General features: G+C 36.7%; 1 protein-coding gene across 3 annotated transcripts; it reads left to right on the forward strand.

The window, feature by feature from the left end:
* The first annotated feature begins 29 nt into the window (after positions 1 to 29).
* On the forward strand, positions 30 to 20,591 carry USPL1 (ubiquitin specific peptidase like 1). Of its 3 annotated transcripts, XM_081327594.1 has the most exons (9): positions 30 to 189; positions 6,658 to 6,815; positions 7,263 to 7,391; positions 9,695 to 10,310; positions 11,739 to 11,852; positions 13,829 to 13,958; positions 14,993 to 15,118; positions 16,025 to 16,182; positions 17,203 to 20,591. In XM_081327594.1, exons 2-9 carry the CDS (start codon positions 6,729 to 6,731, stop codon positions 19,041 to 19,043), a joined length of 3,201 nt encoding a protein of 1,066 aa, XP_081183720.1. In that variant the 5' UTR covers positions 30 to 189; positions 6,658 to 6,728; the 3' UTR covers positions 19,044 to 20,591. The 3 variants fall into 3 exon arrangements, with proteins under 3 accessions (XP_081183720.1, XP_081183721.1, XP_081183722.1); XM_081327595.1 differs by lacking the exon at positions 6,658 to 6,815 and having other exon boundaries at positions 42 to 189; XM_081327596.1 differs by lacking the exons at positions 30 to 189; positions 6,658 to 6,815; positions 7,263 to 7,391 and adding an exon at positions 7,857 to 8,456.
* The last annotated feature ends 1,071 nt before the right edge of the window (positions 20,592 to 21,662 follow it).

The following is a 21,662-nucleotide window of genomic DNA, read 5'->3' on the forward strand; positions in this document are numbered from 1 at the left end:
AATTCGAGGCGAGGACTCTTTTTCGAGGGGGACGGTTTCAAGAGGACTCGCCGGAAGTTGCACCAGGCCTGAGCCGGCCTGAACGTGCTGCGAGCGTCGTCGAGGAACCGCAACGGGTGGTTTCTTGAATCTTGAGGGAGGCTTGACCTGGCGTGGCTTTTGCGGGCTAAGCCCGTGGAGACCAAGAAGGTGAGCTGCGTCCTTAATCGTGCCGGATTAGCGGTTTCCTTAGGGGAGGGAGCCCATGCTCCCGTTTCCGCTAGTCCCAGTTTTCGCCAGCTTGCTGCGTGGTCTGGCGTCCCCACAAATAACAGCATGTTATATAGCAGGGGTCTTCAAACTTGGCCCTTTTATGACTTGTGGACTTCAACTCCCAGAATTCCTCAGCCAGCAAAGCTGGCTGAGGAATTCTGAGAGTTGAAATCCACAAGTCATAAAAGGGCCAAGTTTGAAGACCCCTGTTATATAGGGTGTAAGTATTTTCCCTTACCTAGGGAGAAATCGGGCTGCTTATCTGAGCTTGGGGAGGGCTGCGGCTCGGTGCGTCTTTGAACACGGGTTTCACTGTGTTCCTGCACTGTAGTGTATGCAAGTAGCTTCGGGCATACGCAGCTAGGACGGGGAAGGAGTTTTCACGAAGCTGTGTTCAAAATAATGCCCGTCAGATCTGTCCGACTGCAACTTCCAGAGGTTTCTAAGATATATGGGTCTCGGGAGTTGTAATTCCGTGCACCTGTAGTTCATCAAATGGGTGAAAATTCACCTGTCTTTTTTTTTCTTCTTATGGAAACCAGGTGTTGGGTTTGCTAGGCGTAAACCTTAAGGGAGAGCCTGGAATTCCCCGAAAGTTAACTCAGTTGAACTCCATAGGATTGACTTTTTGCACACGTGGTTTACACAGGAGACAGAATTCCACCATTGATATGCGGTGTATTTTTAAACAGCAACACTATCTTGGTTAAATGTCTATGGAGATTCTCAGTCATCCAGGTCATGGCTGTCTCAAAGGTGCTTTTTCAAAAAGCAGCTGGGCTTTCTTTGTTTTTCCTTGAAGACCTTTCACTTCTCATCCAAGAAGTTTCATCAGTTCTAACTAGATGGTGGAGGGATTGGAAGGATTAGTTCTGACAGCGTCTGACAGACAGATCTGAAAGCAGCTATCGGAACTAATCCTTCCATTCCCCCCAACACCACCCAGTCAGATCTGATGAAGTTCCTTGGATGAGAAGCAAAGCATCTTAAAAGGAAAAATGAAGTCCAGTTCTCTTTTGAAAAAGCACCTTTGAGACTATATCCTGGTTAAATTATTTGTAATTTTGAAGCAACTACTTGTATTGCAGAATGCAGATTTTATCTCAACATATTGAGGTTAAAGGTTTTACTTTTTTCAACTCTAGTTTCAGTTATATGGGGGACTTCAATAAAAAATGATTATTATAGATCTCCATTACATGGCGCATAGACATGCTAAAGAATACCCTTCCCCCTTGCTTTGTTTTTAGCATATGACTGGTGTGCACTGTTTTTACTAAACTAATGATATTAGTACTTATTTTAATTCAATATTATATCCTTTAGTTTGGAACACTTTACTATGGGTATAAAACATTTTCTAAAGGCAGTTTTACCACTGTATTTACTGTTTGTTTCTCTGTTATTATTGTGCTAATATAACAGTAATGATGGCAGAAATTATATTGCTTCATTGATGGTTTAGATCAGGGGTAGGCAACCTTGGCTCTTTTATGACTCATGGACTTCAACTCCCAGAATTCCTGAGTCAGCTATCTGACTCAGGAATTCTGGGAGTTGACGTCCATGAGCCATAAAAGAGCCGAGGTTGCCTACCCCTGGTTTAGATGCTTTTAAGTGATTGTGGTAAATGCTGTAGCCCAAAGGAAGCCGGAAACAGGTACAAATAATGTTTGTTTTATATGATTTTAATGGTGTAAAATTGAATTCTTTGGATGCTAATTTATTCAATATGCAGGTAGTCCTCAACTTACAACCACAATTGAGCCCAAAATTTCTGTTGCTAAGCAAGATGGTTAAGTTTGGCCCATTTTGTGATCTTTCTTGCAACAATTATTAAGTTAATCACAGTAGTTGCTAAGTGAGTAACATAATTGTTAAATCAATCTGGCTTCCTCATTGACTTTGCTAGTCAGAAGTTCACAAAAGAGAATCACATGACCCTGGGACACTGCAACTCATAAATATGAACCGGTTGCCAAGCATCCAAATTTTGATCATGTGACCGTGGAGATGCTGCAACAGTTGTAAGTGTGAAAAATGATCATAAGGCACTTTTTCCAGTACCATTGTAACTGGTCACTAAACAAATGGCTATAAGTCGAGGAATACCTGTAAGTGATGTTTATGGACTATATTTTCTTTCAGAAAACTTTCAAGGAAATATAATACCCTTCAGTATGTTTTCTATCAATGTATGTACAGAATAATTGTACTTTATGAAAATTTATAGCACTGTGTAGCTATATTCATTAATCCATAATACTTTCATATTTGTTTAGCATCGAATAGGATTAATACTACAGTTGTGATTCTTTGTCAGACATAGGCAAACATTTGCTGTTTTCTGCCGTGTATATGTTCTCATGATACTCATTTGTATAAATGTTTTACTTTATGTAATGATAAAATACATTATTATACAAAACTGAGTAGAACATTTCAGATACCAAGTGTAATACTGAAATTGATTAAATGTACATCTGAAAATGGCATTTCTAAACATTACAATGCAGTGACATTCTAACTCACATCTGTGTATAATTAATACTAAATTCTATTATCCTTCCCATGTCACAAAGTGCATTAAAAGTGAATGGACTTTTACTATTTCATAGCATTCATCATGAAACTATTGTGCAAAAATTGTGCTTGCTTTTTGTATCCAACATTACTCCATTTTTCATTTTCTTTAATTGTTCATTGTGTTCCACTGTGATATGCTGCCAACATAATGTTAAGAAGCTGCAGTATAGCCATGTTGTTGTTGTCAAAACCCTCCACAACGTATTATGTTATAGTAGAAATTGCTATGGTTCAGTATGTACAAGATAAATATTTGTCAGTATGTTTCAGGTAGATGATATTGGTAGTATTTTCTATCACAAATTCACAAAGAAAGAATTGTGTAGCTCATGAGTTGGAGTTAAACAGTGCTAATCAAAATGTTTTCCCCAAAACTGTAGTTTTATATCCCAACCTTCTAGCTTTGCCCAGTTTCTATAATACAAAGTGTAGAGACAATACTCTTAAACACATTTTTAAAATAATAATAGCTGTAACATTGGAATATAAAAAGCATAGCTCCTCTAACTTGAATTCTTAAGTCAATATGGCACAGAACAATGTTTATATGAAGAATCAGAATCATCTTAGTAGACTTGTAGTTTAAAGAATCTTATCTTGTTTGTTAGTTTGGATTTCTTGGAGCTGTAACCATTCTTCAGGAGAAATGAAGAAACACTTATCTCCCACACAGACATAATTGTAAGGTCATGCTTGCCATTACATTTTGCTATGAATTATGGTATCTGTTGTAGAGTACCTTAATGTTACAGTATTTATTTGCTGTGCATTGTGTGTACTTTTTGCACTAAGGACATGTAAACACCTTGCAACAAGGATATTGCAAATGCACCAGTAGATGAAAGAACTATATATCATGCGTATTAATTTACTTATAGTAGCCATACTATACAGGAAAGAGTGATAGTTTTATATATTTGTTCAATTTACAATTTTTTTCTAGTTCATTGAACAGCAATCCCCAATTTCAGTTTCTTGAATAACTTCCATTTTTATCCAGTAGATCATCTATTATCAAGTGATGTCACTTGATCTTGATGCTTTTATATTTATATGCTTATGTCACTTCCTGTGTTTTTCTTTTGCAAAATATATACCGGTACATGTGGGGTTTTTTTTTAGAATAATTGCTCCTGCCCATAATTCTGATTTATGATGAACCTTTCATAAGTTCCATGAATATGGAACAAAACTCATTTCAGATATCAGCTCTTAAAGGAAATAAGAAATAATGCACATAGATTTGGTATCCTGCTGCAGAATAGGGCAACATTGTATCTATGTATAAGACAGTAAAAGTTTCACATTTTCCACATACAGTACTCTATAATAAAGCAACAGTAGGCAGGATTTTTGTTTATGGTCAGCCAATTTATAAGAGCAGTTGTTGGAGTTCTCGGTCTCAAAGATAAAGATATTTACTTCCATATCTAATGCCTGGCGTTGTGTATACACATATACTGCATTTCTGAGTTCCATAGCACCAAGAACTTCAAAACCTCAACCCCAGATTTCAAGTTCATCTAAATTTGATGCTTATTTGAAAGACTATATTAATGCACATCTTAGCCTCTGTCTTCTTCATCTTTTCAAATGTGCACAGAATTTGGAAGCTAATTTGGATAAGCCCAATGTACCTTTGTATATATATGAATTTCCCCCCCATATAATTATTTTTAAGTTTAATGTTTTCTTTTTAAATAATGTATTCAAAATCTATAAGACTTTCTTACAAATAAAAATAAGGGGGAAAAACACTTGTGTGTGCGCGCTTGTGTATCACCATATTAAGACAGGCACTAGTTCACCTTCAACCATGGAAACTCATATGATAATGCCAAGCTGTTTTGAGGAAATATTAGAGGAGGGAATGCTATGTATGCCATTTTGAACTCCTGAAAGAAAGCATGCTATTTCAGGGATAGCCTATTAGATATTTTGTTTTAGAACTTCAGTGGTTTGTCATTGAGTATGCTTATTGGAATAGAGTCCAAAATAGGTGGAAGTAGCCTGTTAATTATCTCTAGACCATGGGTGTCAAACTCGATTGCATATCATGACATATCACGATGTTTTTTTGCCTTTGTGGAGCTGGGGTGGGCGTGACCTGTGCGTGACACATCCGGCTCGCAAGCTGCCAGTTTGATATCCCTGCTCTAGACTATCTGAACTAAATAGTTCTTAGTAAATTCCAGTTCATATTTCTTTCTTAAAGACATAATTTATATGTGAAATGGGTAATAGATAAAGCTGGTTAAGCATTCTATGTACATTCTTTCATGCTTATATCTACAACCTAAGTATAAATTTTATTCAGAATTGTTGAATAAAACAAATGTGGCAGTGGCATATAGACACTCTTAATTAATGTGGCATTAATTGCAGTATACTGTATGATAGTTCTGCATGCAGTTAGTGCATTTTACCAAAGTAAACATTTCTCACAAGAACACTTACAGAATAGAATTTTGGCAGTAATAATAAAATAATGAGCTCCAAAGCTTCCAAATTAATTTAGAGTTTTACAGGACTGAGGAAAATACTACCTCTTGATGTGAATGCACTCTCTTAGGTTCCCAGCTCCTCTTATGTCTAATTTTCGAGATACAGTTGCTGTTCTCTTGATTATTTTATAGTCCTGCATTATTCTACAGCCTCCTTATGATTATTTGTGACTCTCTCCCTTTCACGTATCTTGTACTTGTGCTGCATTATATAATTCTTCTTAAAGTTACCTTTTAACCAGATGTTTAAATCATGATCGTTATATTGAAACTGTTGTAATGCTACACCGTAAATAACATTCATTAAAACTAACAAGAAAAGGATATGAAGCTAAAGATGTGTCCACAAAACCTCCTAAGCGTAGTCCTAAAAAGTAGGTAGTATTGTCTGTCATCATACATAAATTATATCACATATTCCTGGGATGAGCAGCTAGAACTGGATCAGAATCAGCTGTCACTTGATTGTATCAAGTCTTAAGGAATGAAGATGTCATATGTTGACAAAAACTCAGCCTCCTGATGTAATTAAGTTTCTATAGAGAAAAAAACAGGGAACCATCACTCTCCTTCTAGATGAGACAAGCGCTCTGCACTGAACAACCTGAGTGAGGCCACTTCTTGTGATTTCCTGCCTGATTGTTCTCTGCTTTACACAGAAAGATTTATGCTATCTCCTCCTTCCCTAATTGGTTGGAAGTGCAGGACAGCTAGTTCTCCCCAGACCCTTCTTGATCATCAGGGATCTTTTTCTGAAATAGCATAGTGCTCTGCCTGCTTGTATTTAGCTGGAGTAGAGCACTGGCCCTCTTTTATTTTGCTGGGGTTCTTGGAAATAGGATTGATTATAGGAGGAATGGGTTTTAAGAGAGGAACGGAGGTATTACCTAAGTACCTGTGAGTTAGAGGGGTAGGGCTATTGGGCCACATGAAGTGTAGCATACAATGTAGGTGATTCTTTCTGCCTAAACCTAGTGGCATTGCATTAGTAGGACAAAATGTGAAGTCATAATCTATCATGCATTTGGATCTGATAAAGACCAAATGCAGCAATATTTTAAAGAGCATTGAGGTGATTAATTCACCTGTTTTGTAAGAGATGAACATTTCTTAGTTTTGTTAGGTGGCATTATATCTCCATTGTAGTGTATAACACATTCCCTTACCCTGTTCTTTGTTATTTATTTTGATGTACCGTAATTAAGCACCGCCCTTTTATGCCAATCCCATACATTTCTTCTAGGCTATGCTTTCTAAGAATTGCTATGAGAACAATGCTTATGTAACTTTTTTCTGTTCACTTTTTATTTTTCAGGATATATGGAAAAAAATCCTTAAGACTTGAAAATGTTACAAGTGACATGGTAATTTAGCCAGTGCCTCAGAATGATGGATTGCCAGAAGATTGGAAATGGTTTGCAAGTGACTGATATAGGGACATCTGCACTCCACATGGTGGGGTATTTGGGAAAAGTCAGTTCAGTTCTTTTTCACATTGCGCAAAGTTCCTTTTTATTCTTTCTCAATTTTGAGATTTTTTTTAAAAAAGATTTACAGGTCTAATTTTAATATATGACCTCTTAATTTCTTATAAAATTATTTTTTCCACGGAAATCTTACTGAAATGGCGAAAGATTTACTGTTTTCAGATCTTAGTACAAATGTGTATATGAAAATATTTGTTCTAGTTCATGAAGTATACATGGAGTTCAGAATTATAGTGATATGTTATGCTCTATATAAATAAAAGTGAACATTCTATAAAAGTCAAGTTATCAATGATATAACTTGTTCTAATATTTATTTGTTTTGGTGTTACTTTCTTGATGTCAAATTCAGCTTTGCATATTATAAAAGTTATTTAGCAGTGTTTTGATCTTTCAGCTTAATACATTTGTTGTCTGATATTAATCTATTTAGAATCTTAATTCTGCCGAAGTAACTCCAGATGAATGCTGCCCAGCCTGTAAAAAGATTGGTTTGATGCGACGTATAAGAAAATACCACATCAATTTTGAAGAATCTATTTTTCTGTGTGAAAATCCACAGGTATTTCAGTAGTTTGTGAGGTTATTGACTTAAAGTTTGTTCAACATTTCTTTATTCTGTCCTCCTTAATCTGGACAGCTTTTGTAATATACCAGATAATTATTGTTCTACTTCATTACTGAATAGTTCTCTGACATAGAAAATAATTTCAACGATCTCACTTCTATTAAAGTCAAGCATGATTCAGCAAAATGGTTTTCTAGAAAATCTACATATAGTGAGTGATATGATGTACAATATGAAAGGAAACCGATAAGAAAGCAAAGTACCCATTCTATTTCCATTATCTGTAGCATTCTTAGACTTCATAGATAATTTATAGAGCAGTCTGCTTAGGATACCTAAAGGTATGATGCCCCTATTGATTTTTAAATGTAAAATAGTGTAGTTAATTTCTAGACGTGTTTTTATATTAATTAGCATTGGTAAATCTGGATTTGTGCAGTTCTCCAACCCATTTTGTGAGTCCCAGAATCACTTTCCCCAATTTACATAGATGCTGTATAAAATAAAAACTAAAGTGTATATTTAAAGCCTAAGATAAATTTAATGTGCTTATGTTGAGCTTAATTTTCCTAGATCACTCATGATACAAAAAAGTTGGCCCTTTTCCTTAAGTAAAGGAATCCCCAGCTTCCCTCCCTACCCAGACTTATGTTCCTCATATAGTTGAACATCTCTTCCTTTATGGATATTAAGTGGCTGCTTTAGTCCCTACTTGCCTCAGATATATCTGTGAATATGAATCCTGCCATTTAGTACTCACATCCTAATGTTTTATAGATTAAAAAAATTACCAGAGAAAGAAGAATCCTTTATGGAGCCTTCACAGTTTTCTGAATTATAGAGGCATCTTAGTACAAAAAATAAATTGCGAGAAGAAGAAATAAGAACCTGAAAAGAAAGAAGTATTAGGTCTTCTGATATTAAACCCATTCTCATCTTTTACTTGTCAGAGTAGGCTGGAACACAGGCTCAGTGAGAAAGAGGCAACAGGTACCACTCTGGTTGTGAATAAAGACATGAAAAAAGATTGCAGCAACGAAAGGGAATCTAGGTTAAAAGGTAAAGGTTCCCCTGCACATGTGTGCTAGTCGTTTCCAACTCTAGGGGCCGGTGCTCATCTCTGTTTCAAAGCCGAAGAGCCAGCGCTTGTCCGAGGACGTCTCCGTGGTCATGTGGCCGGCATGACTAGACGCCAGAGGCGCACGGAACGCTGTTACCTTCCCACCGTAGTGGTCCCTATTTTTCTACTTGCATTTTTGCGTGCTTTCAAACTGCTAGGTTGGCAGAAGCTGGGACGAGTAACAGGCGCTCACTCTGTTACGCGGCACTCAGGATTCGACCCACCAAACTGCCGACCTTCTGATCAACAAGCTCAGCATCCTAACCCACTGAGCCACCGTGTCCCTTAGAATCTAGGTTAATCAGTAGAAAAAAACTAAAAAAGAGAGTGGCTAGAATCTTCGGCCTCCAGTCAGTAAACTTTTATTTAACCTTGATTCAAGGAAACTAGAAATATCCTTCATTTATGTGGAGTACAGGAAGGAACCAGTAACAGAATTGTATTTCTATGCACACAGGTGTCTAAAAAAGTAATATTTAAAAATAGCCTTCAAAAACATGTATTTCCCCCTCCCCATAAATAATTTTAAACAGACACTCCATGCAGAGGAAATACTTTTATAGATTTGCTATGCAGTATCAGAGATCCTTTTTTAAAAAAAAAATATGATATAAGAGAACAATACCATTTAAAATAGACTAGAATTTCAATAAATAGACTAGAATTTCAATAAGTCCTCTACATTTATCAACGCTTCGAAGTTACAACAGCACTGAAAAAAGTGACTTATGACTGGCCTTCACTCTTAACAACCATTGCACCATCCCCATCATCGAGGTGATCAAAATTTGGGCACTTGGCAACCATATCTTTATGATGGTTGCATTCTCCCAGGATCATGTGATTGCCATTTGTGACCTTCCCAGCTAGCTTCTGACAAGCAAATCAATGGAGGTAGCTGGATTCATTTAATGACCATGAGATTCACTTAACCATTTCAGCAATTTGCTTAAAAAGTGCGGCAGTAAAGGTCATAAAACCAGGTGTGACTCACCTAACAACTGCCTTGCTTAGCAAAGAAAATTCTAGTCCAAATTGTGGTTGTAAGTTGAGGATGATGACTGTAGTTAATATTTCTGTGGCTGTTTTCCATTTCATTCCTGATATGTGCATCATATGTCATTAAGCTACCCAGACTAAATGTAAGTGTAATGTTTTTGTTTTGATTTTATTTCAGTGCATTTACCCTCTAGGGTCTGCACCACTAAGCACTATTATAATTCCCAGTGATGCAAAAGGTTATTCACCTCAGGGCACTTGTGGGAAAAGAAAGTTACTTGGCACAAACCTATTGACCTCTTCTATTGAACCATGCTTAAAATTGATTAGGAGTGATGACTTGATGGACACTGAGGAGACATTCAGATCTGATCTTATTCCCAACTGCAATGGAAATAATCTAATTAGAACTCAGTCAGGGCAGTCTGATTTTTCACAAGCCAAGCAGCCAACTTTTTCTGATGAAGCTGAATCCATCAACCAGAAAATGGGCTTGGGAGTTGAAGAACAATCATCAGAAGTGCTCAATGTGCAAACCCAGCTGTCGTCAGCCTCTGAGATGGCTCCATCAGTGTCTCAGGTTTTGCAACAAAGAAAATCATCTCTGCGAGAGCCTTTGCGGCTTCAGTGGAGAAATGCACATGCTCTCTGCTGGTTAGATTGCATTCTGTCAATACTGGTACATTTGGAAACATTAAGAATTCTGACTGGAATCTCCAAAAACACATCAGTAATCCAGAGTCTGCTCGCAAAATATGACGAAGCTGCTGTAGTTGTGAACACTTGCCAAAGGGGTAAGCCCTATCGGGGGGGGGGTGAGTGGGGGTATTTTGGAGTCATGTTACTTACATATTGTGGTATATGTAAAAACTATGTACAAAAAGTAAAAATAATTGAAGTAGGGCTTATGGCAATGATGGCGAACCTTTTAGAGACCAAGTGCCCCAAAACTGCCCCACCCCTGCCCTGCCTCCACCCACCCACAGGGCCACCCTCCACGGCCCGCCACAGATCGCCCAGGCAGCCCAGCAGCGCCATGGTGGCCACGCCCTCCACTCGTGCCCCGCAACATCATCTGTTTGCTATGGGGCACATGACGGGATGCCATGTCCTTGGCTGGACTGCTCCTGGCGGGCCATGCCTGGGGGCAACTCTCCTCCAGGGGGCCTGCTGGTGTGGAGGGGAGCCCGTTGGGAGGCGGGGCTGTGGCGATGGCATGTGTGCCCACAGAGAGGGCTCCGAGTGCTGCCTCTGGCACTCGTGCCATAGGTTCACCACCACTGACTTATGGTATCCTTGTTTCCCTCTGGAATCAGATTTGTTTCTAGCATGTACAGCATGTAATACTGGGAAGTGAAAGTTTGGTTCTTAAAAACCTTAGAATAATAAAAAAAAACACCTAATGAAAGCTGGTTAGTTAAAAATCTGTCAAGCTTTACTTTTTTTGTGGATCTCGTGCACTTTCACATGCCATTATTAATATCTCTGTCCTGCTCCCTAAATAAACTTTTACTCCTAAAGCTCCATGTTTGCTGATCACTTCACCACCCACTATTAGCATCCAGATGTGACCACATAAAATACAAATGTAATAGTAGTTTGATATTGAAGATAATTTTCATTGAATGTTGTCATGACCTTGAATTAGTCCCATGTAGCAGATGTGATACCTGGTATATAATTAATTTTCAGATTGATCTTTTGGAAATCGTTCCTATATCTATTTATCTTCTAAAGAGCCCCTAAGTGTTTGATAAGGAAATGCAGGCACATTAAAATGCATTCTGGGGTATGTTTCAGGTATCTTTGAACAGGAGTTAGGAGAAAACACAGCAACTCTCTCTGGCCACCTCATAAAGAGTGATTATTAGTACTTGCAAACATTTTTCAAGAATGCTAATATATCAATATTTCTGTTTTTCTACTGGGTGACTAGGAGAATATCTGATCAATTTTTGAAGAATCCTAAGTTTCCTCAGAGTGCTGTTTAAAAAGCATTTCCTAAGAGCAGAATACAAATGTGTCTTTGGCAAGCATAGTAACTAATAGCTTTTATGCAGCTTCCAGTCAGCATATTTTCTGATGGCTACAGAAACTGAATTAAATAGCAAACTATTTTCTTTATGAATACATGGAATGGTGAACTGTACATAGCTGATTGCTGAAATGGGGTGTTTTGGGGGGGGGAAAAGGATATTGATCAGCAAAACTGTTTTGTACAGATGAACTTGCTCCAGAAGTTCCTTTGGATGTTTTGTCAAGAGCTGAATCCCATTTAAACGAAATCAGGAATATTGTATTTGTTCAACTTCAGCCATTGCTTGCGTGTAAATTTGGTAAGTATTGCTAAATATGTATGTGTGAGGTTTTTGTTTATTTTTGTAACCTGTGGGGAGAACAATGATTAAACAATGAACTGTATTTTTAACCACTGCAGTTTGCTTTCTTATATGCTTTCTTTTTTCCTAATTCTTTCGTTAGAGCTGCAGAAGAAACATTCTGAGTTATATATTAATATGTATACTAATATATACTAATGCATTAACATGCTAAGCTTGATCTGTTCATTAGCTGCAAATTTGTCATTAATTTCTATGGCATAGTGTTTATATTCTTGCTACTTTCTGAGCCATGCAATACTTATCTGGTCTTAAACAGAATAATCCTAAATCAGTCCATACAGCCAGCTTTTTCATGGGGTTCAACCATTTGGTTCTGGAAAACAAACTCAGCATGAAGACATGAGCTAGTATTTCAGTAACTATTGTATAATATATGAATATTTAGTGGAATACTTCCTTTGAATATAATGAATTTTGAGTTTTAATTTAGTATATAGGAAGCAGCCATATATTGAGACAAATAATATATTTTTCTTGCTTATCCACAGACTCATTAGCAGTAGCACTCTGGGATTTTCAGATGAGTCTTTCCTGGCTCTGTAAAAATGGTAGTGATTAATTCTGAAACATTTTTGAAAGCAAACCTTGTGTTTTTACATGGCCAAATGGAAGGAAATCCTGGATAATGAAAACAAAGTAAATGAACTATGGCATTTGCCACTAGTCATCACACTGCAGTCTTAGATTAGACGACTATGACAGATTTATGGAAAATAAAGGTACTAGTCATGATAGCTGTATATTACCTCCACTTTCAGAAGCACTGTTCCTCTGGATATCAGTTGCTAGGGAACCTGAACAGAAAGGTGCAGAAGCACTAATGTTTCTGGGCTTCTTGAAAGGAATAGACTGTTTTTTTGACTCAATACAGCATAGTTGTTTTAAGCATTGGTGAAAGGAAGGAGAAACCATTTGAATGTTGAAATAGTAAATAGGAACTGATAGTGCTGTCCTGCATGGCTACATAGCTTGGCCCTTTAAGAGTTCAGGCACTTCATTCTTCCCAGACTTACAACAATAAAAAACAAAAAAAATATAAACCACATGCGTGCTAGTTGTTTCCAACTCTAGGGGCCGGTGCTCATCTCCGTTTCAAAGCCGAAGAGCCAGCGCTTGTCCGAGGACATCTCCATGGTCATGTGGCTGGCATGACTAGACACCAAAGGTGCACGGAACACTGTTACCTTCCCACCGTAGTGGTCCCTATTTTTCTACTTGCATTTTTACGTGCTTTCGAACTGCTAGGTTGGCAGAAGCTGGGATGAGTAACAGGCGCTCACTCTGTTACGCGGCACTCGGGATTCAACCCGCCAAACTGCCGACCTTCTGATCGACAAGCTCTGCGTCCTAACCCACTGAGCCACCACGTCCCTTAAACATGACACTAGCAAAGGAATAAAACAATAAAAATAATGGAAATACAGTATACTGTATGAAATGAAAAAGATGGGTGGAGGGAGAGCAGGAAACACAGGGGAGAGGTGGGGTCAGCTAATTAGTCCAGTAGCCACCCCCAGTGATGTATATAATTTAAAGTTTATAGTATTAAATATATTTTAGTTTTTCGACACTAGGGAACACACTGTGTAATCTGTAGTCTGAAGTATACTTGCAGATCTAACTAGAGAGATTTATCTTAAATATTTATAGATGTATCAATGCCTTTGATCCTTTCATCTCTTATCCTTTCATTATATCACCAATATATACTATGCATGTTACAGTAGTATAAACTGGCACGCAAACATTGTTAAGAAAAGAATTAGCTCTTATTTCTTAATACTTAAAATACATTTTTAAGAGAATAGAGTATATTTAGAATTATACGCTTCACTACTCATTTCTGAGAAATAATCAACATTACACGTATTACAACTACATTTTTGTCTTGTGGTCTGTTTTTTTCAAAGGGGAGGAAGAAAGTCCAGTGTTTGCTTTTCCTTTACTTCTGCGGGAAGATCGACACGTAGAGAATCTCTTTCTCCATTCTTTCTCCTGGAAGTTTGAGTGTTTGCAGTGTGGCTACCACATCAACAATAGGTAAGTTTCTTTAAAAGTTCTGCACTTCCTTCCTCCTTGGTATAACCATGTATTTCAATCAGTGTTTTGCAAATAATACATTATACAGGCAGGAGAGGGCAGTTGTGAGCATGTGATTTGCCTACTGGGCATCTTGAGTCACAGATCTGAAACAGCATAACCATCTACTGAAATATTTGAGAGTGGTTGGGTTTTTATTCTTGACATTCAGGATTTATCCTAGCTGTTGCAATTGTATGCATTGAAATATAAACATTATAATTTTTAAAGTGTCTTAATATATGTTTTCTTGCAGCATAAAATGGGAAGCCAATTACAGGTGGTAGCTTCATCCTAAACTTCCCTTCAATATTACCCTAAATTTATATCTTAGTTCAATCATTTTATTTGCGACGGTCAAATCAATTCTTGCTATCCCAAATTAGCATTCATATTTAGCTCTGCTAGATTTGTATTTATTCTGTTCTTTAAACTAAAGCAAAACATCAAGGATGAAGGAAAAAATAAGTATAGAGGGGAAAACAAAAATAGGACAAATAAATTGAGACTATGTATACATAAAAATATAGTAATTTCCAGGAAAAATCAAACATCTTAAGCACCCATATTCAATATTTTGATGCAGAAAAACCCATTTGGATGAAGGCATCTATTAAAAACTTAAATTTTCAAAGAGGTACTTTGTATCTATTTAATTTATAACCCATCTAAAATCTAAAGTAGTCATAATTAATATGAGATTTATATAGTACTATATCTTGATGGTTAAATTTTTATGCATTTTGAAATAGAAGTAAAATAGCTTTATCTTCAAAAATTTCCAGATGGATTTATTGAGTTCAATCTCAAATTATCCCTACAGAGTTTAAAATTTCCAGAACATATAACTTTTATAATATTGAATAGCGTCTCATAATTTAAGTGAAGTAAATGTGCGCCATTCTTTAAATTGTCCCCAAGTTATGACATCCTGTGAGTATAAGAAGAAATTATTAAACTTGTTTCATTTGAATATATATTCATATTATTTTTAGTTGTCAGCGGACAATGACAACGTTTACAAATATAATCCCAGAGTGGCACCCATTGAATGCTGTTCATGTTGCTCCCTGTAATAAGTGCAATCACACAACTCAAAGAAGAAAAATGGTTTTGGAAAAGTAAGTGAGCATTTTATTATAATCCTCAAATGAGATAAACCTACATCAGCAGTTGGTAAGCAATAATAAGCGACAGCTAATGTAAATTCTTAAGGGACGCGGTGGCTCAGTGGATTAGGACGCTGAGCTTGTTGATCAGAAAGTCGGCAGTTTGGTGGGTCGAATCCCAAGTGCCGTGTAACAGAGTGAGCACCTGTTACTCGTCCCAGCTTCTGCCAACCTAGCAGTTCGAAAGCACGTAAAAATGCAAGTAGAAAAATAGGGACCACTACGGTGGGAAGGTAACAGCGTTCCGTGCCCCTTTGGCGTCTAGTCATGCCAGCCACATGACCACAGAGACGTCCTCGGACAAGCGCTGGCTCTTCGGCTTTGAAACGGAGATGAGCACTGACCCCTAGAGTCAGAAACGACTAGCACGCATGTGCGGGGGAACCTTTACCTTAATGTAAATTCTTAAGATTTGTATTTATGGCTTGTTGATTTTATAGTTGGGAGTATTAGTGTTTGTATTCATCCATCAAGCCAAGCCATGACATATTTTTCACAGAGCATGCTATATTATTCTAACTGTAGTTTATTCAATAAATCATGGTTAACTGATGTGGCTTAACATAATGTTGAATTCAGTTCTTGAATGATATTATATAAATACGAAGAAATCAGGAAATGCTCTTTAACAATTCCAAATAAGATTATATAAATAGTATTTATTTATATAATCTCACTTAGGATGTAATTGCCAAATGTTTTGCATTCCTTGAGGTCTCTGTGAAAAGTCACAGATAGGTTACTGATATTTAGCTTTTAATCCCACTGCATGATTTCAGTTTTGATGAGATAATTAACACTAGTCTCAGGAATTTTTTTTACTTCTAAAAATCACAAATTGTTATGTTTATTTGGTAGGATCTCCTCAGTTCTGATGATGCATTTTGTTGAAGGCTTGCCGCATAACAATTTGATGGCCTACTCATTTCAGTTTCAAGAATATTCATATCAAGTAACAGCGGTAGTTCAATATCAGAAGGCAAAGCACTTCATAACTTGGATCTTGACTTCAGATGGTAAGTACACTATTCTCAGTATCAGCTTTATCTTTTTTAAACATCCATCTATCTGTATTGGCTAGTAATACCAACAGTCCCTGTATAAATAATAATACAGTGGTGTTTGATCCACGTTCTGAACGGGTTACAGAAATATAAAAGACGTTTTAGGAGCATAAAGATCTGGGGGGAAGAAATCAAGGGTAATAAAAGCGCAGGGGGGGTGAATTAGCCCAAAAACATGTTTACTCGTTTTAGAAGTCTCTTCTGCTAGCCCCTCCCACTACACACACTTTAGAGTAAATCATCAGAGCAAGCCAAATCTAATTAGATTTCAGCCTGCTTTTTCTGATTTCTGCTACCTATTTCAAAGAAGCAGAAAGTTCACCCTACTTGAAGAAAATAAAAAGTAATAAAGTTAAAGGCACATATATTTGTGTGAATTACTGATAAATGGAGAGTTACAGGAGACTTTAAATAAGTTATAAGCAACAATTTTTTTGATCTCCTTTGGTGAGCACAAGCCTCCAGGCAGTCAAGCAGAAATGTCCTTGCAAAATATCAAATAATTATTTTTTTCTTTTGAGACTCTCAATGGAATATTTGTAACTTACATAGATATTTGGGCGGGGGGGGGAACATTTGAAAATGACTCAAACGTTTGTAGGCATATTAATAATGCTGATTTATATGAGATGCATATATTGCATAAAGTATAATGCAATGTCAATGAATAATAAGTCACAGGCTTTTATTGTGAGAATCCAGTAAACAATATTTTGAAATCTTGGGGGATATTATGGTTGGCTAACTGATTTTCAGTTAAATCATGGAAACATGGTTAGTGGCTGTCTGGCTATTCATAGTTCTCTATCGAAAAAACAAGTCAGATATATTTAGTTCAAAACTATTTTCAACAAACCATGCATAAATTATAGTTGCACGTACATATATTCAGTGAGTACTAGATGTTAGTTTTTCTGAAATGTATAATAAATGCACCCTAATATTCTGAATTATTCATATTTTATTTTTTAGGAATATGGCTTGAGTGTGATGACTTAAAAGGTTCATTCTCCAGAAGACATCATACCTTTGGGGTTCCTTCTGCAGAAATACATATTGTCATTTGGGAAAGAAAACCACCACAAATCACCAATTATCCGGATTTGCAAGTTGAAGAAGCAGTGAAAGCACAATCAAAAACTACAGTTAAATACTCTAGTGATGAAACGGCAGAGAGTGCACCTTTAACTTGTCACAAAGCAGTTCACATGGTGAACACACATATAGAGGAAATAGAAAACTTAGTAAGCAATCAGAAAAATAGTTTGCTTCATGGCTTGGGCAACCTGTCTGATGATGATGTTGTAGCACTGAATCTTGACTTGGGTGGACAGCTGTTAGAAGGTAGATATATAGAAAATAAGCAGATAATCAGAACAGGTCCATTGCAGTTGCAAGAGTTGGATGAGAAAGATGTATGCCCACTTACTCCTGAAGGGGATATTCAAAAAAGAAGTGTAGTGTTAGGGAATACCGGTGCTCCCATGCATGAAGGACAGCCATCTGATGCAAGCAATTTAGTTACTACACCATCAGATGCTTTAAGTAATGGTAAAATAAACTTCTCATCTGAAATACCATTGTCACAAGTCACCTTAGTTCCAGCAGAAGAGAGCAGCAATTGCCATGCAAAGAACCCTCAGAAAAAAACAAGCAAAACAAAATTGGGCAACATGCCTAGCGTTGTAGAGGTCAGTCAAGAAATAGAAATAAATCCCCACATTTCTGCTCCATCTTCCCAAAGCCCTACCTTTCAGTCATCCAGTACAAATGGAATTAAGCCATCTGTAGCCAGCTGGGTAAATGGCTTACTTGGAAAATATTCTTCCTTTATGCCTAGAAGTGTGTTGGTTCCTAATAAATTAAAAAACTGTAAAAAATCAATGCAAAAAGAAACAAACACCAGTTCGCTTGTTAAGCAAGCAGGCCACTTCTGTGGATTCCGAACTAAATCTTCACAGAAAAGTAAAGTGGCATCGTTGGATTCTTCAGATAGAACTCTGCCAACATCATCTCTGATCGCTTTTGCTGTTGCAAACACCCCTGTCAAAAATCTTGTGCCTGATAGCAATGGTGAAGCTGTAACTAAACGGTCAGCTTCACTAGATGCTTTCACTAGCCAAGATTTGCTGAAAAGTAACCACCATGGAAATCGGAATCCTATATCTGTTGAAAATACTGAGTCATTTATTGATAAAACTCATCAACTACGCTTAACACTTTTACAGCAGCTTAAAGCTAAAAAAGAGAAATTAGCTTCACTAGATAAACTGGTAAAAGCTAAGAAAAGACACAAAAACTCTTCCAAGAAAACTATCAAAGATCAGACAAAAAAACAGATGGAACCCTTGCAGACAAGCTTGTTATATACCCAAGAAATGCAGACTGATGTTTGGGATAGTAAATCTGTTAATTCTCCAAGTACTGACATGTCCCAGTGCAGCAGTTCAAATTATGATGACATTTTATCCGAACTGCTGCTGTCTCCAGCTACAACCATTGGTTCTTTAGAATTTCCACAGGAAGAAGAGTGTAGATACCTGGAAATGGGAGATGGCAGTTCACACATGCCGATATCTATTGATCAAAATACCAGTATACAGGCCATAAATAGTTACTTTAGTCCTCTAAAGGAAAATGGACTTGAAGACCTCAGAGATCCATCAGCAATCAAATCACCTCTGAAGAAACTCGATTTTGAAAGTTCTGCAAAGCAGGATCTTCTGGATGATCTGTTTTCATGTTCATTGAATTCAGTAATGGCTAACACTGAAGACTTGCATCACTTTGATGAATCATTGTTAGCTTGGTGAATTGTGTTTTAACAATTTCAGTATTTTTGTTTGGTTGTCTTTGAGAGTATAATTTAAATTCAACCTAATTTGCACATGATTCTGTATATTTAAAATGTTTTTTTATATTTTTATTCTTAATAAATTGGGTTTGCTTTTCTGCCTCAAAACCACTATTCGCTGGAAGAGATGAGACTGATTCTTGTATAAAGTGTCAGTGATAAAAGTTGATGCTTTAAAAGCCATTGTAGTAAAGTATTCATCTAAGATCTCTTATCTATGGCTGAGCTAAAAAATGCTCTGCAAACATCTCTAAAAATGTAGACTACGATGGTAATCATTGTATGGTAATTTCATTTCTGATAAACCTCCCTTTTCAAAAGTGGGCCTACAGGCTAGACTTAAAATTTTAAAGAAGCCATTTTATTTCTATTATTTTCTGTTCCAATGAAATGCCTATCTAAAATTATGGTCTGCATAACAGTGTGAATGTTAGCATATAATCTGTCCTGCCTGCTGCTTTTTTGCTAAACAGGCCATAATGCAGATGAATTATGTTAAGATTTAACTCAAAGAGATTTCTACTAAAACCCAACGATCTGTGAACCTGTTAATCCCCAAACCTTTGAAATGTGGTTTTGAAGTATTAAAGCAACTTTTGAAGTTACAACCGTATTTCCTTTTCTTCTGCAACTCATTGGGTCTAGTTTGTTAAATATTCTACCCCATCACCTGGAATACAAAGTGGCAATTGACTGTAGTTCACACACAACTGATAAGAATACAGACTAAATATTTTTTTTAAAAAAATTGCTAAATTTCATTACATATTCATTACAAATCTTATTGCTTAGTAGGATGTGTGCAATAGGATAGACATTCTTTCTTACTTCTATATGTGCCAGACTACTCTTATTTGCAGGTTACTAACATTAAGTCATTTGCAACACTATTTTTACTTCTCATCCTAAAATTTTGTTTCTTGGGTGGTAAATATTGAAAAATATAAGAAATATAAATTATGCTTTAGTTTTTATTATTTAGATTGCTCCAAGAGATGGTAGCACGTAGCAATCTGGTTACTTCTGAAAAGAAGTAAATAAACAGACACACAAACACACCTCTAGAAGTTTGTCAGTTGGCCAATCTATTTTCTCCAAAAGATGGAATATTATTGCTAAATAAATTTAGTTATAAAGAATCAAGCTTGACCCAATGAAGACTGCCTTACATTCATCATAGTCAAGTTAGACTATTTTAAAAGTACTGTTACCTGATTTTAATATTTTTTTGTGAAAATATTTAAGTGGATTTTTTTTTACTGGACTCTTGGGCAATTGTGTTTTAGTTTGGTCTGATGGTTCAGGCAATAGGCTATAAACCAGGAGTTTTAATCCCACAATTTCTGAAGGCAAGCCATTCCACTGGCTAATTGTTCTCACTGTCAGGAAATTTCTCTTTAGTTCTCGGTTGGTTCTCGCCTTGATTACTTTCCATTCATTGCTTTTTGTCCTGCCTTTTTGTGCTTTGGAAAATAAATTGACTCCCTTCTTGTGGCAGCCTCTCAAATACTGGAATACTGCTATCATGTCCCCTCTAGTCATTCTTTTCTCTAGCCTGGCCATTCTCACATCCTGCAACCATCCTTCATATGTTTTAAACTCCAGGCCTTTAATCATCTGAGTTGCTCTTCTTTGCACTCCTTTCAGAGTCTCAACATCTTTTTATACTGTGGTGACCAAAACTGGATGCAGTATTCCAAGTGTGGTCTTACCAAGGCCGTATAAAACAGTATTAACACTTCACATGATCTTGATTCTATCCCTCTGTTAATGCAACCTAGGGTTGCATTGGCTTTTTTTGCAAATTTGATGAGATTCCTCTCTATTCCCTTATCTAAATCATTTATGAAAATATTGAAGAGTACTGGGCCTAAGACGGAGCCTTGTGGTACCCCACTGCTTACTTCCCTCCATGTAGATGTAGTACCATTAAGGACTACTTGTTGAGTACAGTTTGTCAGCCAGTTACAAATCCATCTGGTGGTGATGCTGTGTAGCCCACATTTTTCTAGCTTTACCAAGAAGTAGGTTGTGGTCTACTTTGTCAAACGCCTTGCTAAAGTAACAGTTAAGTAACATTAAGTAACAGTTCTAGTTGCAAATACTTTTATTTTGACCAGTTGGCTATGTATAAACTGTCATAGAATGTAAGAGTCACAAAAGACTTTGAAGATTATGTAGTCTAACTGACCAAGGCAGGAATCCACTACAGATGACAGATAGCCGTCAATCTGCTTAAACATTGCCAGAGAAAGACAGTCCATCAGCTTCCAAGACTCCTTATTTTCTTTCTTGATCAGTTCTTATAGTTAAGACATTTTGGGGGGGGGGATGGCCAACTGAAATCTGCTTACAATTTATACCATTACTTCTTGTCCTGTCTTCTGGAACAACTGAACAATTCTGCTCCATCGCCCTCTGTGGTTTTTTTTTTAGAATTAAATTTAAGCTTTACAAAAAGGAATATAGCAAATAGGAGAAAGGGTAACAAAAGAAATCAATAACAATCTTAACAAGGGAAGACCATACCTGATATTTGTCAAATATCAAACAACCCTGAAAAATGTTTCTAAGTTAA

Source organism: Vipera berus (assembly GCF_964194415.1).
Source record: "Vipera berus genome assembly, chromosome: 4".
Lineage (NCBI taxonomy): Eukaryota > Metazoa > Chordata > Lepidosauria > Squamata > Viperidae > Vipera > Vipera berus.

Excerpts from the sequence above, each read along its gene's own strand:
- USPL1 (XM_081327594.1), top strand. The coding sequence starts at position 6,729 with ATGATGGATTGCCAGAAGATTGGAAATGGTTTGCAAGTGACTGATATA. Across the intron at positions 13,959-14,992 it reads GGCTACCACATCAACAATAG|TTGTCAGCGGACAATGACAA; the intron begins GTAAGTTTCTTT and ends TATTATTTTTAG. Across the intron at positions 15,119-16,024 it reads AGAAAAATGGTTTTGGAAAA|GATCTCCTCAGTTCTGATGA; the intron begins GTAAGTGAGCAT and ends TTTATTTGGTAG.